Source organism: Paramormyrops kingsleyae, chromosome 6 (genome assembly GCF_048594095.1).
Source record: "Paramormyrops kingsleyae isolate MSU_618 chromosome 6, PKINGS_0.4, whole genome shotgun sequence".
Taxonomy (NCBI): domain Eukaryota; kingdom Metazoa; phylum Chordata; class Actinopteri; order Osteoglossiformes; family Mormyridae; genus Paramormyrops; species Paramormyrops kingsleyae.
In genome coordinates this window covers 24,856,119-24,873,173 of record NC_132802.1, presented here as the reverse complement: position 1 = coordinate 24,873,173, position 17,055 = coordinate 24,856,119, and the positions used below count along the sequence as shown (strand labels likewise).

The 17,055-nt window shown below is 39.2% G+C and overlaps 1 protein-coding gene across 1 annotated transcript; it reads left to right on the top strand.

Moving 5' to 3' along the window:
• The first annotated feature begins 5,887 nt into the window (after positions 1-5,887).
• LOC111840534 (sorting nexin-5) lies at positions 5,888-16,209 on the top strand. Its single transcript, XM_023805469.2, has 15 exons — positions 5,888-6,296; positions 6,618-7,391; positions 7,809-7,922; positions 8,816-8,923; positions 9,202-9,271; positions 9,553-9,680; positions 10,619-10,702; positions 10,845-10,919; positions 11,010-11,040; positions 11,128-11,215; positions 11,511-11,550; positions 12,790-12,876; positions 13,659-13,748; positions 14,263-14,328; positions 14,524-16,209. The coding sequence occupies exons 2-15, from the start codon at positions 7,365-7,367 to the stop codon at positions 14,668-14,670; spliced, it is 1,155 nt and encodes a 384-aa protein (XP_023661237.2). The 5' UTR covers positions 5,888-6,296; positions 6,618-7,364; the 3' UTR covers positions 14,671-16,209.
• The last annotated feature ends 846 nt before the right edge of the window (positions 16,210-17,055 follow it).

Below are 17,055 nucleotides of genomic sequence, written 5' to 3'. Positions count from 1 at the left end.
TCAGCATATGGATTAGCTGCGATTTATGTTTCAACTTTATTGCTATATACAGATAACAATTGAGTATCATTACCAGTAATGACTGATTATTGCACAGTAAAATAACACTTAATACATAGAGTAAAAAGTATTAATAGAAGTAGTAAAATAGTAAATAGTAAAAAGGTGTATAGTAGAGAAACAGCATTTGCAGTACTTATAAAGTGATTGTAGTGCAAGTGGGTTTAGTGTATACATGGTCATGTATATAAACATTTTCACATATGTACTGAGGGTAAGTTTAAAATAACTATTTAAAAGCAAGTGTAGATCGATAGTCATAGTTTAAACACATTTCCAAATCAAATATCATTCATAACTTATTGAAATCCTTCAACCTGTAATCAACCTTAATGAATCTTTGGACCAAAGGTTTGTGTAATTACATATTTTACACAAATTTTGTATATGTACTTTTTAACTTCCTAAAGAAACAAAAAGATTCTGTTTAACTTACTGCAGACTTAGAGAACTCAACTAAATACTTCCCTGGATTAAACCAGTTGGCAAGAAGAAAAATAATATGTAAAAAAAAGTATTAAAAAATGTTTAAAAAGCCCATTTTTTATTGCTCTTGGCCAAACTGAAAATGGAGAGGACTGATATTCTGTATTTTATTTTAATTTAGGACATAACTTCTCATTCAGGCTTAAAATATCACATTTACCTGAATTAGTTTAGAACCAAGTGCTGCTAAGTTAATGACAGAGCAATTGTTCCCAGTGGTGGATCTACCTTTTCAGAGGCGCCTGGCAAAGCTTCTCATGGGAGCCCCCTCCCTCCACCAAGAAAACTGATAGATAATTCACTTCATCTGCAACGTAATTTGGAGCCATAACATTAACACAATGGACAGGTGAAGTTAATAACTTTTATGTCATTTCAATGGCACTTGCTATTATATATTAGGCAAGTGAACAGTTAGTTCTTGAAGGTGATGTGTTTGAAGCAGGAAAAATGGGGACGGTAAGGATCGGAGCGACTTTAACAAGGGCCAAATTGTGATGGCTAGATGACTGGGTCCGAGTATCGCCAAAATGGCAGGTCTTATAGGATGTTTCCGGTATATAGTGGTCAGTATACCTACCAAAAATGGTCCAAGGAAGATCAAGTGGTGAACCGACAACAAGGCCGTGGGCTTCTTGATTCGCGTGGAGAGCTATTGTAGCAAAATTGCTGAAAAAGTTAATGCTGACTATGATGGAAAGATGTCAGAACACACAGCACATGGAGTGTAGGCAACTTTCTGTGTATGAGGCTCTGTAGCCGCAGATGAGTCGGAGTGCATGTGCTGACCCCTGTTCACCACCGAAAGCACCTACAATTGGCATGTAAATGTCAGAACTGAATTGTGGAGCAATGGAAGATTGTGGCCTGGTCTGATGAGCCACATTTTCTGTTACATCCTGTGGATGGCTGGGTGCGTGTGCATTGTTTAGCTAGGGAAGACATGGAACCAGGATGCACTATGGGGAACAATGCAAGTCAGCAGAGGCAGTTGGATTGTTTGGGCAATGTTCCACTGGGATCCTTGGGTCCTGGCATTCATGTGGATGTTATTTTATCATGTTCCACCTGCATTGTTGCAGACCAAGTACACCCCTTCATGGCAATGGTATTCTCCGATGGCAGTGGTGTGAGGGGCAAAGAGGACGCTGTCGCGGAGTCAGGTGCAAGTGACTTTAATAAATAAAGCGAAAACTGTCTGAAGACCAGAAGGTTTACTGGCTAACGTATCGCTCAGAATAAACAAAAGGAGCAGACTGGATCGTAGTCGTGGGACAGGCTGGGGTCGGGCGATGTACGGAGTCGGTCTTGGGGGCTGGGCAGGTCTCGTAGTCGGGGTACAGGCGGAGGTCAGGCGATTCACGTCGGGCATCAAAAGGGGCTGGACAGAAAACTCGGAGTCAAAAACGGCAGAACAAACGGTCAGAGAACACGGAGAGGCAAAACCAGAAAAACGCTCGAACTCAGAAGTAACTTTTGAAGATCTTGCATCAGGGTGCAAGATCCGATGGCTAAAATAGTCTCCCTAATCTAGAAATGATCTGCAACAGCTCGCGGTAGGTGGATGCAAAGAGAACCGGAGAAACCGGACAACCCGGTATAGCGGCGTAGAGCTGACAGCTCATTAAAACGGGGAAGGTAGGATCAAGGAATCCCCGGAGGCGTGATCTTCGTGACGTCAGTCGGGGATCCCCGGGGTCGATCCGTGACAAGTGGCCTCTTTTAGCAGGATAATGCGCCCTGCCACACTTCAAAAATTGGTCAGGAATGGTTTGAGGAACATGAAAAAGAGTGCTGACATGGCTTCCAAATTCTCCAGATTTCAATCTGATTGAGCATCTGTGAGATGTTGGACAAACGAGTCCATGCATGGAGCTTACAGGGCATAGGATCTGCTGCTAACAGCTTGGTGTCAGATACCACAGGTTTTGGCGGCATGAGGGGGACCTACAGAACATTAGGCAGGTGGTTTTAATGTTATGGCTGATTGGTAAGTGTGTGTGTGTGTACATATTATATGTCCCCCCCCATGACTTTGTTTAGGCCCTTTTGTGCCAGTTGGCTGCTAGTTTGACTGGATCCAGCCCTGATTGTTGCAATTTTGTTTGTCGAGAACTGATTTAGCAAAACACTACATATCCTATAAAAATGCAACCATCCACCCAATATCCATAAATCCATCCTGAATAGCTTTTAATTTAGTTCATTACTGGCCAGACTAGGATTAAAAATTGGCCCTGGTCCCCCACAATAAATCTTACACGGGGGTTTCTCCTCAAATTTTGCCAGCCCACAAACTAGTACTGTGGCCTGTATCACAAAGTGCGATTTGATGACTAGATAACTTGTAGAATTTAAGGTACCCCAGTTTAAATGGACTATCTTTGTTCACTTACAGTTACTTCCAACATCCATAAATCCATAAAATTATCAGGCTAAGTGAGAAAACCTACTTTGTGATACAGGCCCCAGGTCTGGCTCATTTAAACTTCTTTCTAGAGTTTAGAAAGAATCTATACGTTGTGTTTACAAATGCTGTAAGGCACAATACAACCCAGGGCCAGATCCAGAGCAGAGGGTTAACAAACAAGTACAATGCCTCACTGACATAGATTCTGTATTATACGGCATGGGCCTATAGGAAGGCTGCTAATAAAAATTCCCGTTTCCAAATACACTATATGGACAAAAGTATTGGGACACCTACAGGAATGTCTATGACATCCCATTCTAAATCCATAGGCATCCGTATGGAGTTGGTCCCTCTTTGCAGCTATAACAGTTGCCACTCTTCTGGGAAGGCTTTCCAGATTTTTATGGGGTGTGTCTGTGGGAATTTTTGCCCATTCATCCAGAAGAGCAATTGTGAAGTCAGGCACTGATGTTGGATGTGAAGGCCTGGCTTGCAAATTCTGTTCTAGTTCATCCTGAAGGTGTTTGAGGGAGTTGAGGTCAGGGCTCTGTGTGCACCACTCAGGTTCTTCCACATCGAATTCACCCAACCTCGTTTTTATGGATCTTGTTTTGTGCACTAAGGCACAGTCAGGCTGGAATAGAGAAGGGCCTTCCCCGAACTCTTCTCACAAAGTTGGAAGCACAGAATCCTCCAAAATGCCTTGGTATGCTGAAGCATTAAGAATTCCGTTCACTGGAACTAAAAGGCATAACCCATTAAAGGTATACCATTATCCCTCCTGCACCAAACCTTACAGTTGGCACAATGTAATGAGGCGGGTAACGCTCTCCTGGCATCTGCCAAGCCTAGATTCATCCATTAGATGGCCAGACAGAAGTGGGAAACATCACTCCACAGAACACATGTCCAGTGCTCCAGTCCAGTGGCAGCATGCCTAACAGCACGCTATCCAACGCTTTGCACTGTGCTTAGTTATGTGAGGCTTGCATGCAGCTGCTCAGCCATGGAAGCCCATTTCATGACGCTCCCGGCACAGTTTTTGTACTGGGTTTAATGCCAGAGGATGTATGGAATTTTGCAGTTATTGAATCAACAGAGCGTTGGCGAATGTTATGCACTATGCACCTCAGCACTTGGTGACCCCACTCTGTTGCTTTACGTGGTCCGTTACTTTACGTGGTCTGTTACTTTACGTGGTCTGTTACTTTACGTGGTCTGTTACTTCATGGCTAGGAGTTTCCTAAACTTCCACTTTGCAATAATACCACTGTAATGATGTGGAACATCTAGCGGCAAAGAAATTTCATGAACTGACTTATTGCAAAGGTGGTGTCCTATGACCGTACCACACTCAGATTCACTGAGCTCTTTAGAATGACCCATCCGTTCACAAATGTTTATAAACCTGACTGTATGGCTTGGTGCTTCATTTAATGCACTTGAATGAATGAAACACCTGAATTCAAAAATTAAGAGGTGTGTCCCAATATTTATGTATTAGGGGGGGGGGACACACATGAATATCTATATAATTCATTTGCTGATGTAGCAATAAGCTGCCGTAAGTTCACAATATTTATAGGAAGCCGGGATGGGCAGTATTTCTGAATCGTGTTTAAAATATGTATTTTAAATATAAAATACAATAATTATGTAATTTGCATCAAAATACCCTGGTGTCCAGTATTTTTGTATTTTGAAAATAGAAGAAATACTTTCCCCATAATGTATGCATGATAACGCACGCCATGCATGTGAAATGTTTGTGCATACATATCGAGGAAGTTTTGTTTTTTCATACATTTTAATGAATGGTCATTAGAGCCAATAATTGATCCCTTCCATTGAGGCCTATTTGTGTATTTAAGATCTTGCTGAAGCAAAGTGCTTAAATTGTTTGTCATTTTTTCATTTTAAGTGTCGTGGTTTTGACAGCTGAGTCAAATAATCTGTGGTGCAAAAAGGGAGTAGTTCTGTCAATTCAACTGCAAAAAAAAACCTTTCTGAGTTTATTAATACTTTTTGATTTCACTGACTTCACATTATCTGAGTCATCGTGTAACTTGTAATGATACATTTAAGGCACTTCAGAATATTTGATCTTTTGCTTGATTTCACATTTGTATTGTGTGTGGTTAAGCAGTGAACAGATGTTGCTCTTATGTTTGGCCATTTGAGTCAAGGAACAGGCTGATATACAATAGAAGTATATGAACGGTCTTTTTCTGTTTTTTAAAATACAATGTACTGTAGCTTAGCAGCTTATTTTGATACTTTGCTTGGTGGCTGTACTTTGTAGTTTATTTTGGTATACTTAAAAATTGGATATTTAGTATCAAAATACATATTGATACATTTTGCACATCTCTGATAGGAAGTCGTATTTATGGGAAGTTTGTTCGTCAGTTTTCTCCAGATTTCCAAATCACATTATGCTCCGTTTGCTATCGGCGCATATGACCAACCAATCCTCAATAACCGCAGTATATGCAGGTGTTCATTCAGACCGAATATTTTAATTTAGCAGTAATAAATACCTGATATTCATCTGATTTTTCATGCTATAATGAGGTGCTAATTGTCATATATTTCGGATTACGTTAGCACCTACACGTGTGACATATTCACCACTACATTTTCCTAATTTATTAAATATGAAATAATTCAACTGAACACAATATTTATTTTCTAAATAAAGGAATATAACATTCATTCAATATGATATAGTATTAGAATTCTGCATGACAGTTAAAGGAATGGCATATTTAGTCTAGTAATATTGAAGTCATACTGCAATATCAAAATTAAAAATTCTAAATAACATTATAATACGTGTTTAGCACATAGATCCGAAACTACATGGTTCAGTCCTTTCCACCAGACGGGAATACGCCCAGGTCATCTAATTAGTTTAAAATAGGCGCCGGTGCTTTGAACCGCGAGTACGTACTGTAGGAGGTGCTGCGTTAATTAAGCGAACCCCAGTTTAAAATGAATCTATTTCCACCCCACCGGGACCTAAATAACTTTTTTTGTTTGTTTATACTCTACACAATAACCTTGTGTTGTACGCAGCCTGACCAGGCGTGTTTAATTACTGAGTTGAAGTTTTTCTTTACCAGGAAAATTATGTTTTGTTTTAAATACCTTGCGGTGGCGAGCGTGTTATTGTGTATGACCGAGGCTGGGAAAAACTACTATGAAATTTTGGGTGTGCCGCCTTCGGCCACGGGCCGTCAGATAAAACAAGCGTTTTACAAGAAAGCAATGAAGTACCATCCAGACAAAAACAATCATCCTGACAGTGAGGCCGTTTTCAGAGAAATCGCTGAAGGTGAATATGCGTGTGTATAGAACAAGTAATGGAAATGCCATGTACCAGTAATGCAGTACAGTACTGTATGTGCTTAGTGTGTGTGTGTGTGTGTGTGTGTGTGCGCGCGCGCGCGGAATTGACGTGCTATAAAATGCCTGTGGAATTTTTATCTCCAAATTTAATGACCCTAATCAGCTAAGTTAGTACTTTTATTGTTGCAAATAGTAAATTCCACATCTGTTTTCTTTCAGTTAATGTGCAGTAGTTTTTTTTTTCTCCGACTTAAGTTGCAGCCAAAGTTGTAGTAATAATGAAACGTCGTATTTGCATTTTGTGCAGCTTACAAGGTCCTCTCGGCTGATAGGCAGCAGAAGAGGTATGAGGAGATAGGAGGCAAGGATGAGGTCACGTTTGGGGAACGCTTTGCCAACTTTGAGGACTTCCACAGCCAACATAATAGTGAGCCGTTTCATGATTCCGGAAACATCTGGGGATTCCGTATGCAGAAAGAAAGCGAAGATCTGGAATGGCAATATTTTTTTGATGGTGACTACTTTGACATCACGGAAGATCCTTTTAAAGAGTTCATGTATGATTATTCTGATGATGGTATACAGGCCCACACCGGGCCAGAATTCTGCTGGGGAACAATGCAGGGGGATGGCGGATCCTGTGAAGGACTTTAGTCATGCCATTTGTGTAGTATTAAAGTTTTCATTGTAATGATGAAGCACAGTGTTTTTTTTTCTCTCCACTTTCTGACCTGTAATATATTTGCCTTCCTGTACAGAAATGGGTGTCATTGTTTTGCATACAGGTACAAGAACACTTTCAAAGTGTCGTCTTTGGTAGTTATAGAGTAACACATTGCTACTGAAACCTTTGAAACATTACCATAGCAGCAATTTTATGACTTTCATGTGGAATGAGCATGCACTTTGACCAAAGAAAAGAAAATTCCCGCACTAGTTCCAAAGGAAGTTTTTAATTCTATGCTTGTCTGTATAAGGAGATAGAAGCTGCAATGAATTTCCTTTAAAATCCTGGAATCCTTAAGTTACAGCCCAGTGTGGAATACTTCTGCATATGGTGGTCAGTGTTTCAGAAATGATGGTAAGGTGAAAATGGATGTTTTAGGTATTATTGATGTGCATATTCTTTGCAGCATACGCGATTGGCCACATGCATATTTGGATTGCTTTGCTTTTCAGGGGCTGCTAAAATTTTAATTTAAAAAATGCTCTTTTAATGATTAAAAAAGTTTGCACCCAGTAACTGAATACTTACTATCTGTGTATGTAGATTATGTCCTTTTTGTTTTTTACTCTCGACCAAATGGTTTTGTGTCAAACGTATAAAGGCATTGGTTCTTCATTCTTTTTCACATTTTAGCCAGATGGCTTTGCATTTACAATATTCTTATACTCAGTAGTACATAAATCAGTGCTCCTTTACTTTGATTCTTTGACCCAGCTGTCAAACTAATTTAATAATAAATGTCCCCAAAATTATGAAAATTGCTCGTTGCAGGACGACGCGCCTGAAGTTTCAGTGTCTGGTTTTAATCTAAGTGTTTCCAGCATCAAAGTGACTGAAGCCATAAAAAAAGAAAATTCATTGGTGTTCGTTGTCGGAGCCCAAGAGGTAAGAAAATGGAACTTAGAATGTGAACTCTTCTGTGCTGTGAATTCACAAGCCAACATGTGCTTTGTGTTGTAATGACATTTTCAGCAAATATCCTTGAAATTTAAAGCTTCTGGTTCCTGCATTGCTTTTTCGAGAAGATGCGTCTTCCTTAAGGGGCGTTACAAAGTATGCGTAAGATGTACAATTTTAAAATGAGTCCAGCCTCTGTGTTTCTGTCAAATGTACAAGTCGTTATTGATTTAAATGAGTATTTGGCTTTAGAACAACACTACCAGTCAAAAGTTTTTGCACACAGAGATTTTCTACATTTGCGTGTCACTCACTTAACAGTAAAAATACACTCAATATTCTTTGCTAACAAATTTACAGTATGTTCATCATTTGAGTACCTTCATTAGCAAGAAAATGTCATATCTTTGATGCATCAAAGTAACCTCCTCTAGCAGTTAGAATAGCAGAGAAAATTTGCGGCACTGTTTCTACAAGGGACATTAAATGCTGCTCTGTTTCATGGGATGAAACGGGTAACTGGTGCATTTGTTAAAGCCTAGAATTTGACTATGCCATCACTACAAAACCAGTTAATAGGGTGTCAGACATGCACTGTTACATACCCTTTCCATGTCATAAAAGAAACTTGTTTTATTTGACATATATTTTGATTTATACTGTAGTTGTTCCCTCAACTTTCCAATGCTTAACGAAAATTAAAAAATTGCAGTTTATGAAATAAATGGAACAGTGGTAAAAACCTGTGTTGTGCAAAAACCATTGACTAGTAGTATTTGGTGGCGTAAAAATGGTTTCATTACACGTGTTTGCCTTTAGCTGTGCAGCTACTACGTCTGTGTTGGTAAAAATGGCTGCTTCTGTTGCTGTCGTCTTTGCAGTTTCCCAGCAAGAAGCAGCACTTCGTGGACAGGAAATTTGAGGATTTTGAGTGGCTTCAGCAGTGTCTGCTAATGCCAGATGGCATTCCTGGGCTTCAAGGAATTATAGTCAGTCCTCTTGTCATCCTTCAAAGCTTATGAGTAACTGACATAAAGTCCGCACTCCTCTGTAGGTCCTGAGGGATTTGCCACTGATGCCAACTTGGTATTGAATTCCTTAATAAAGGTTACCGCCACAAAAGTGTTATACACGAGGCCGGCAAATACGGCCATAGAAGGCTACTCTTTCATGCTAACAGGGATGTGAGTAGGCAGACATTTGCGTTGCCAAGCAGTGGTGCCATGATAAATAATTATGATTTATCTGATAATGTTTCTCCTCACAGTTTCCACCTTTGCCAGCAAAACCTTGTGCGTTTCAGTCAAACACGCAGGAAAAAATGATTAAACAGCTTGGTATGTGTGAAATAAAACAATTTATTCCTTTTTTAATTTAAGGGAATGTCTAAGTAATTAAGAAAAGCACCATCTGTAATTATTATGAGCTGGATATCTTTATTGTCCAGTCTTCATAATTAGCAATCTTGCCTTTCCAGTAGTGTGATGTCTAACTAACTAATACCAATGGGGCTCTATCGACCAGGAGATTACAGTAGGTTCTGGTAACTACTGTACTAAGCAAGACAAACTATTTTTGGAATTAACTCCAGTAGTCCCACAATGAGTCTGTGTTTCAGGCCTCCTGGGGTTAGATGATGACTGGAAAACCTATTGCATGGCCTTGGAGATGTACCTGCAGCTAGTGGTGTCTCACACCACGCTGGGCAAGAACCAGGTCCTGCGGAGCTTCTTTACACAGACTCAGGTGGGCGAAGACGGCTGCCTCAGTCACACGCAGGTTTATGTCCAGCTTCTTCTAAAAAGCAAAGAGATGAACGCTGTCCTCCTCACATCACCCATTTGGAATAAAGATAAACCTGTTCCTCTGGCAGGAGAAGCAGTCGCAGCGATTGAATGTCGAAGGGCTTTGAGAATAACATCTAAAGTGGGTGGAGTTACATGAAAGGTTGTTCATCCAAAATTTATGCACAAATAAAAAATGTTTTTGGTGTCTTATAGTAACTTAAACAGAAACTGCCACTGAAATAAAAGTAGGCAGAGAAAGTTTCACAAAGATTTATTAATCATCTACTGTATGTTCGCAAGTGATTATTGTGTTAGCTGAGGAAAATCCGGTATCTGCTCTGGGATGTCTGAGACAACCTAGGAGCTAGTTGTCACTCTCTATTTCGGCTGTCCTTATGAATGTGCATTATTACTCCCACATATCATCAAGTCATAGTTTTAGAAGTGAGACTTTTAAGACAATGAAGATTCTGACCTTTTCATAAAGGCACGTTCCACACGGTACAGGGTGATGTTCTAGAACAGGGTGACCAATCTTATCCGCAAAGGGCCGGTGTGTATGCGGGTTTTTGGGATAACCTGTAGGTCAGCTGGTCAAACCCAGGTGTGAGGACTCTTCAGCCAATCAGTCCTCTAATTAGTAATCTAATTAGGGAGTTGCAGCGAAAACCTGCATACACACCGGCCCTTTGCAGATAAGATTGGCCACCCCTGTTCTAGAATGATTAATAAAATGGTTATCCTAGTGGATCAGTGCTGTGTACTGCTTCTGTGTTTTATCATCTCTGTGTCGCCTCTGTCTCCTTACTGAATGTACAGTGTGTCAGCCTTTGTAGTGAATGTTGATTTGTGTTTCTGTGGTGTGAATCACCGATGTGCTGCCTTTTTCTGAGCTAGGGACCTGGTGGGCAGGCGGGGCGAAAAGGGATCCTTAACCGCCTCAGCCAAGCTCTGGAAGAAATAAAGAAGGAAAATCACCAGGTAGCTCTGCTGTAACTTCTCACCCATCATACACCTCAGCTGAGCAGTGCAAAAGTAACAGTAGAGACAACTATAGTAGCTTAATAAGGTTACATCTTCCATTTGCCCTTCCATTCATTCACATTTGTTTTTTTTACTGCAGGATGTTGATGAATTCTTTCGAAATGAGAGGGCCAGCAACTCATCTCTCGTACGATTAACAAAAGCTACAACAGAAGTAGGATCTTCATTTCAAAAGAGACCTTGATGTCCATGTTGGTTACTTGTTATCTCTAAATCCTAATCATCCTTCACGCTTCTTCTGTAGAGACTCATTGCTGTAGTGAGGACACAGCAAAGTAAGTGAGATGTCTGTATCCTCCATGATTTGTTTTATATTTAGTACAATTGAAGCTTATTGTCTGGCTGCCCTTGTCTTTCTGTAGACATTGCCCTTGCTTGTGGACATTTTTCAACCACTCTGCATCTTGGAGTTGGGCCAGATGAAGACCCAGCAGCCAAAACCTTCTCAAAGTAAGACTATGCATTAATTCTGTGTCCAGTATAGCAGTGTGAAGATACAGTACCTATATATAGAATTTTTAAAACGTCCTTTGCAGGATTTTAAAGATTATGTTTATACCTGAAAGCTTGATACTTGAAAATTAACATATTTTGGAGAATTGTTCCATTTATCTTAACATTTTAAGTTCTCTCAGTAATAGCAACTTAATTTTAGAAGCTGTAGCACTCGGCATGTCTATCCACTGGTCAACTTATGAAGCGTGCATGATTTTGATTTTGTGGCTGCTTTTATATTTTCTTCCAGACTATCCCTGAAGCTGTCTGAAATTATTATCATTGTTAAGGTAAGGTCATGTTTACAGAGCAAAAAACTAACCACTTCAAAACTAACTAGTCTACTTCAAAACTAACAAATGTGTCTTATATATAGCAAAAATACACTTGTTCCATCCATCCATCCATTCATCCGACCATCCATCCATAAATAACCACTTATCTAGTACAGGATCATAGTCAACCTGTGTAGCATCGTAGGAAGTTCAGGGCAAAAGGCAGGAGAAAACCTGGATGTTCTGACAGTCTATGACAGGGTATCCATCACACATACAATGCACACTATGTGCAATTTAGAGACACCAGTTTACTGAGCCACATGTATTTGGGCTGCTGGAGAAAACTAATTACTGTGCACAATCTGTGCAGGGACAACATATTACCTGTGATGTTACACCCATTTAAAACTGGGTTTAACTCATTCACATATATCTCAGATAAGGAAGGAATATATAATAATGAAATTTACTTTAAAAAACATTTTCAGTATTAATTTCGGCTGACTTGGCACCACAATAGTGAACATTTTTTAATAAAAGGAAAAAAAAGACTGCTTCACACTGCTTTAGAAGGTCTCTGGTTTAGATTTGTTCAGATGTGTGAAGGATATCAACCAAATTAATCCGTGAATTTCAAAGTTATTGAAATACTGAACAATATTACTGTACATCCCCTCAGTGATTGAAAGACTGAATGCAATCTGAAATGAGATATGAATTAGAATAAAGATGAGAGCCTCAGTAGTAAGAGAGAGCATCTTTGAATATGACTATAAATTGAACAATTAGGCATAAGCAGACCATTATGTAGTTGTACTGTGTTGCAGTACTTCGTCCATGGGTCATGGAAGGAAATTAAACATTCGTAAATTATAATAACCATAGTTTTCCGGGCCAATCAGTGTTAAAGCTGAAGATACTGCATATTTGAACATCTTTTTCTATTACTTTACGCCCCAGGTCACACACAATGTTTTTTTTTTTCTTTAATAATCTGACCTATTTTATTGCTTACACTGTGTGACAGGTGTTTATTATTTATTTCTTTGTTTACTTGTCTGGGTTAAATCTAATTTTATAAACTCATTGTGTTTTATGACAAAAATTATATGAACTATATGATATTTTGTTATATTGATTTGTTTGGGGCACAATATTAGGAATTTTGTTCTAGGTAAAAACGCTTCAGTTGTATAAAGATTCTGATAAATCAAACGAACTACTCATTACAATTTAATCTCTTCTGTAAAGAAAAACTTTGAGTGTGTTGCTGAAAACAACTTGAACATACTTGGCCTGGGGCTGGACCTGGTTTCACGTTACGAAGAATCGGAAAAGGTGAAAGGCTTCTTCATTCTTGTCACTATGTATGTTAATCATAGAGCACCATACAACAGCAGCCATAGACATGCAGAGCACATCTACAGTACAGATGTGACTCTAAACGTGATTCATTTGGGATCCAGCTGACATGGGCATGGAATAGCATGGGAATATTGGGAAAGAGATTTTACATGAAGGAGGGGTGTAACGAAAGGAAAGGAAAGGTTGACTGGAAGGGAAGACAGGATGGAGGTTGAGTTCAGGGAGGGTTAACCCTTCCACATTCTTAAAGCATACTACATACAGACGATTTGGTCAAATAATCCTGCTAATCCTGCTGCTAATTACTGAAAGTGTAATATGGTCACTGTAGAACAGAAGAATGACAGATCTCCTTGCGAGATGAAGCGTCTGATGTCAAACCCTTTCACCTGCATCCGCTACCTTTGCCCACCCAACACTTGTGCCATCACTCACCGGATTTTACGATCACATCTTCGACTCTTGTCTTCAGACATCCCAGATACTGTTAATAGAGCTACACAATGATTTGTTTAATTTCAAAAATGACTGACAAAATGACTCACAAAAATCTGACAAAAGAACAAGTGGAAATAATGACATGAAATGGAGATTACAGAGGCGCTCCTTTGCGTGCACCTTGTCCACTTATGCAGTTGGATTCCATTGGAATCCATTGCTTGATTTGCGTTTTATTGCGTTATTGATCTGTGTTCCTTTATCGGTACTATTGATTGGTCATTTTCGAAGTATTGCTTTGTTATGCTGTCACACAGGAAATGCTGTTTCGGAGGACCTGTAAGCTAGTCGAGTTAGAACAGAACAGTAAAAACCTGGAGAAAGCCAAACCAGCTAAGAAAGCAAATGTAAGTGGATGCACGTATTTGAAAAGAACCTTCTTCCACCACTTAAATAACTTCATTTGGTTTTCTCATAATTAATTTTGCTAGCTCCTTTGTGTTCTCCAAATTAATCTTTTTTTTTTCTCATGCCTGTAGGCAAATCTTCCAAATTGAACCTACTGCACAGTGTGTAATGCTAACATTCATGCTAAGGGCTATGCAAAATGGTTAATTTTTAAGTGCTCTGCTCTTCATTGGCCACTTTAACTTGAAAAATACAATGCTGCACTAAAGTTATTCATGCATAATTCATCTCAGAAAAATAGGACCATATTCTTCCAATGAGTGTAATGTAACTTACATGCTATGGCTTCTATTTTGACCAGTAGGGGTCAGCAGTATCCTCCATATCCGGAGTAGACAATTTAGTGCATGATACTAGCAGACAAATCTTTTTAGAAGTATGATACATGATTCCCGGAATAAAGAATGTCTGCAGTGTCAGTTTTTTTTTGTTACTGTCTTATTGCGATTTTAGATGGAGGAAATCAAGAAAGCTAGCGAAAAAGAATTCAGACACATTTCTGATATTGCCAGACTAGAGGTAGGTGACTGACAATCACATCCATCCATCCATCCATCCATATTCTATACTGTACCTACTTAATTAATCCCAATTAGGCTAAAACTTAAAGTAGATACCATGATTCATAAACAAACAAGTTCCCTAAAGGTCATTGTCTATTAAGATTATTATTGATATTGACCATTTCCCAAACTGCTGTATTGTGACTTTCAGATACAGAAGCTCCACAGGGTGCGTGTGGAGGTCTTCCAGCAATGCCTGACCTCCTGGTGTGAGAAGCAGCTCCACGCAGCCAGGGAGACCTCTTCAATCCTCAGCCAACACCTCCGTGCATTCAAGCAGCTTGACAGCACAGAATAGCCATCAACCTGTTATTTTTTTTTGTGTTTTGATCATAAATCAAATATGGACACAGCCCAATAATTTCTGCTGCTAATGATTACTTTGACAGAGATGTTGACTGCTGTGACCCCAATTCCAAACATAACTAATGAATTAAGTGGGCTTATCATTGCAATGTGCGATTCCCAAATTTTCAGATGTTTCATGGACATTTGCCTTCCATTTGTTTGTGACCTGGGTGCCAGTGTGATTGTGTGCTGCTGACAGGACAAACAACCCAGTGGTATTAGGCGGTTTCACACCACAGGAACTTTTTTTCTGGAACCAGAACCTTTTTCCAGAACCAGGAACTCTTGTCTTGTTCACACCACAGGAACTCGGCCCAATTGTAGTTCCTCTGAGGCAGTTCTGGAACCCTTTTTTAGTACCTACTCCAGACTATGAGTGTTTCTCAATACCAAGAACACAAAGATCATACTTGTGGTCTTGGCAAGAACGGTCTTGCTAACTTGACTCCCAAGAATGAATTTGGGGTGCAATGAATCATGGGATTGGTCTTGCTTGGCCAGTTTGCAGCAGATGTATCCTTGATATTTGGTGTGGGGAAAGAACGACATCCAGGAATTTTTACCATCCTCTGTGCTTCTGTTCTTGAGCATTGGATCTGCTCTTTGGCAATGGAAGATGACATAAAATGGGTACATGAGAACTCAAGGACGGTCAAGTACACATATTGAGAAACACTCTAGGAGCTTTTCGTTCAAACACAAACTATTGGGGAGGTGTTACAGTGACAGGTTGCTGATTGGTTGACCACAAGCACCAGCTCTAACTTGGAAGTTATGTGGAAGCGCATAAAAAGAGAAATTGAGCAGATGGTATTATTTTTTCGTACGCCAATTACATTTAATGCATCAACTAACAAACTTTTTTCTGGATCAGAAAATTTTTTCGCTAACCAATATACTTTAACCTTTTATTCTGAGGAAAGCTAAAGATTGATCTGCTGGCCAGTTTTAATAAGAATCATATCGCGGGTCATATAAGTAAAATATAAATAAAAGGCTGTGTTCCGTTTTAATCATGATCGATCCCCCCAATAACAAAAGAAATTACTAACGAAACGAGTTATCCTCCGTTGTTTTGGTGCAGAGGTGTAGTTTCGTATGGAATCATGTGTGAGGTTTAACCTACAAACTTTTTGCATCTCCCGTGCTTATTTAGCATAAAGGTCCTAGTTCCTGTTGTGTGGTGGCCAGGAGCTACAAACGTTCCAGGTCGAGACCAGGTTCCGGAATATGCAGTTCCTTTGGTGTGAAAGCACCTATTGTTATTCTACGGCGTCTGCACCGAACGCCTTTCGCAAATCTCAAGCAGCTGCCACATCCGCAGGGGTCACTCAGACTAAATGATGGAGAATTGATTGCCAAGCTGGGAATTTTAAATGTGAGTCTGTGTTGTTTTTTCCTCATCTTTTTTTGTCCCTGAGGGCCAGACAGCATGATTTCTTACTGTGTTTTGTTGCTTTACTGATCTGTGGGATTCTGAATAGTAAGTGTTCAATAAAAATATATAACCAGGGTAGTTAATAAATAATATCTGGAAAAAAAGTGTTATGGCACCCACATTGGCACTGGCGCTCTGTCTTATAGATGGATCATAACCTCCCTATGTTATATTAATCTTGTGTAATACTCTCACTCAGTAATTATTCTATGACTATAACCCCTATCTAACTTAGTCCTCTATGGGCTATAATTTCATTTATTAGTACTCTGTCATTTACATTTATTTCAAATATTTGGAGTATACAGTACATGTCTGTGGAAAAAAAAAATATTTCCAATTTAAAAGTATAATTTAACAAAAAAATACAACATGCTATCTAGGCAGTTAAATTACAACAAACTAACATGCCCATGTAACACCATTTTATATAAGATTCAGAAAAACTAATTTTTATGATTTGTGGTGGTTTAGAAGTGATCTGTAGATGTTAGAACTATAATCTTTGGTATAACCTGCAGAATTCTCATTCTTCTTCAACATACAACACTTCTTTGGTTACTATATACTACTACAGTACATTTCCTACATGAACAATGCCAATGTTTATTTGTTAATATGTAATGTTTACAGTTTTCCCATTTATGGCCACATACAGTTCATCACTCTGGATATGTTTGCCAGCTACATGAAGAACATATAAATAATTTCCAGATGAGCAGCTCTGTGGAGTGATTAAATGCTGAAAGGGCATTTAATCACACTGTACTGTTCTGTACTGTACTGTGGCCTCTGATAATCCTACTGATGTCTTAAACATCATGCCTCTACTGTCAGAAATATACATTTTATGTTACACAATTAATTTCCTGGGTTTGGATGAAAACATGCTCTCCC

Bases quoted from the DNA above. Each gene is read 5' to 3' on its own strand.
- LOC111840534 (XM_023805469.2), top strand. From the start codon at position 7,365: ATGGTGGTCAGTGTTTCAGAAATGATG. The intron at 10,703-10,844 runs GTAGCTCTGCTG...TTTTTACTGCAG, and splicing joins TAAAGAAGGAAAATCACCAG to GATGTTGATGAATTCTTTCG. The intron at 11,551-12,789 runs GTAAGGTCATGT...TCTTCTGTAAAG, and splicing joins AAATTATTATCATTGTTAAG to AAAAACTTTGAGTGTGTTGC.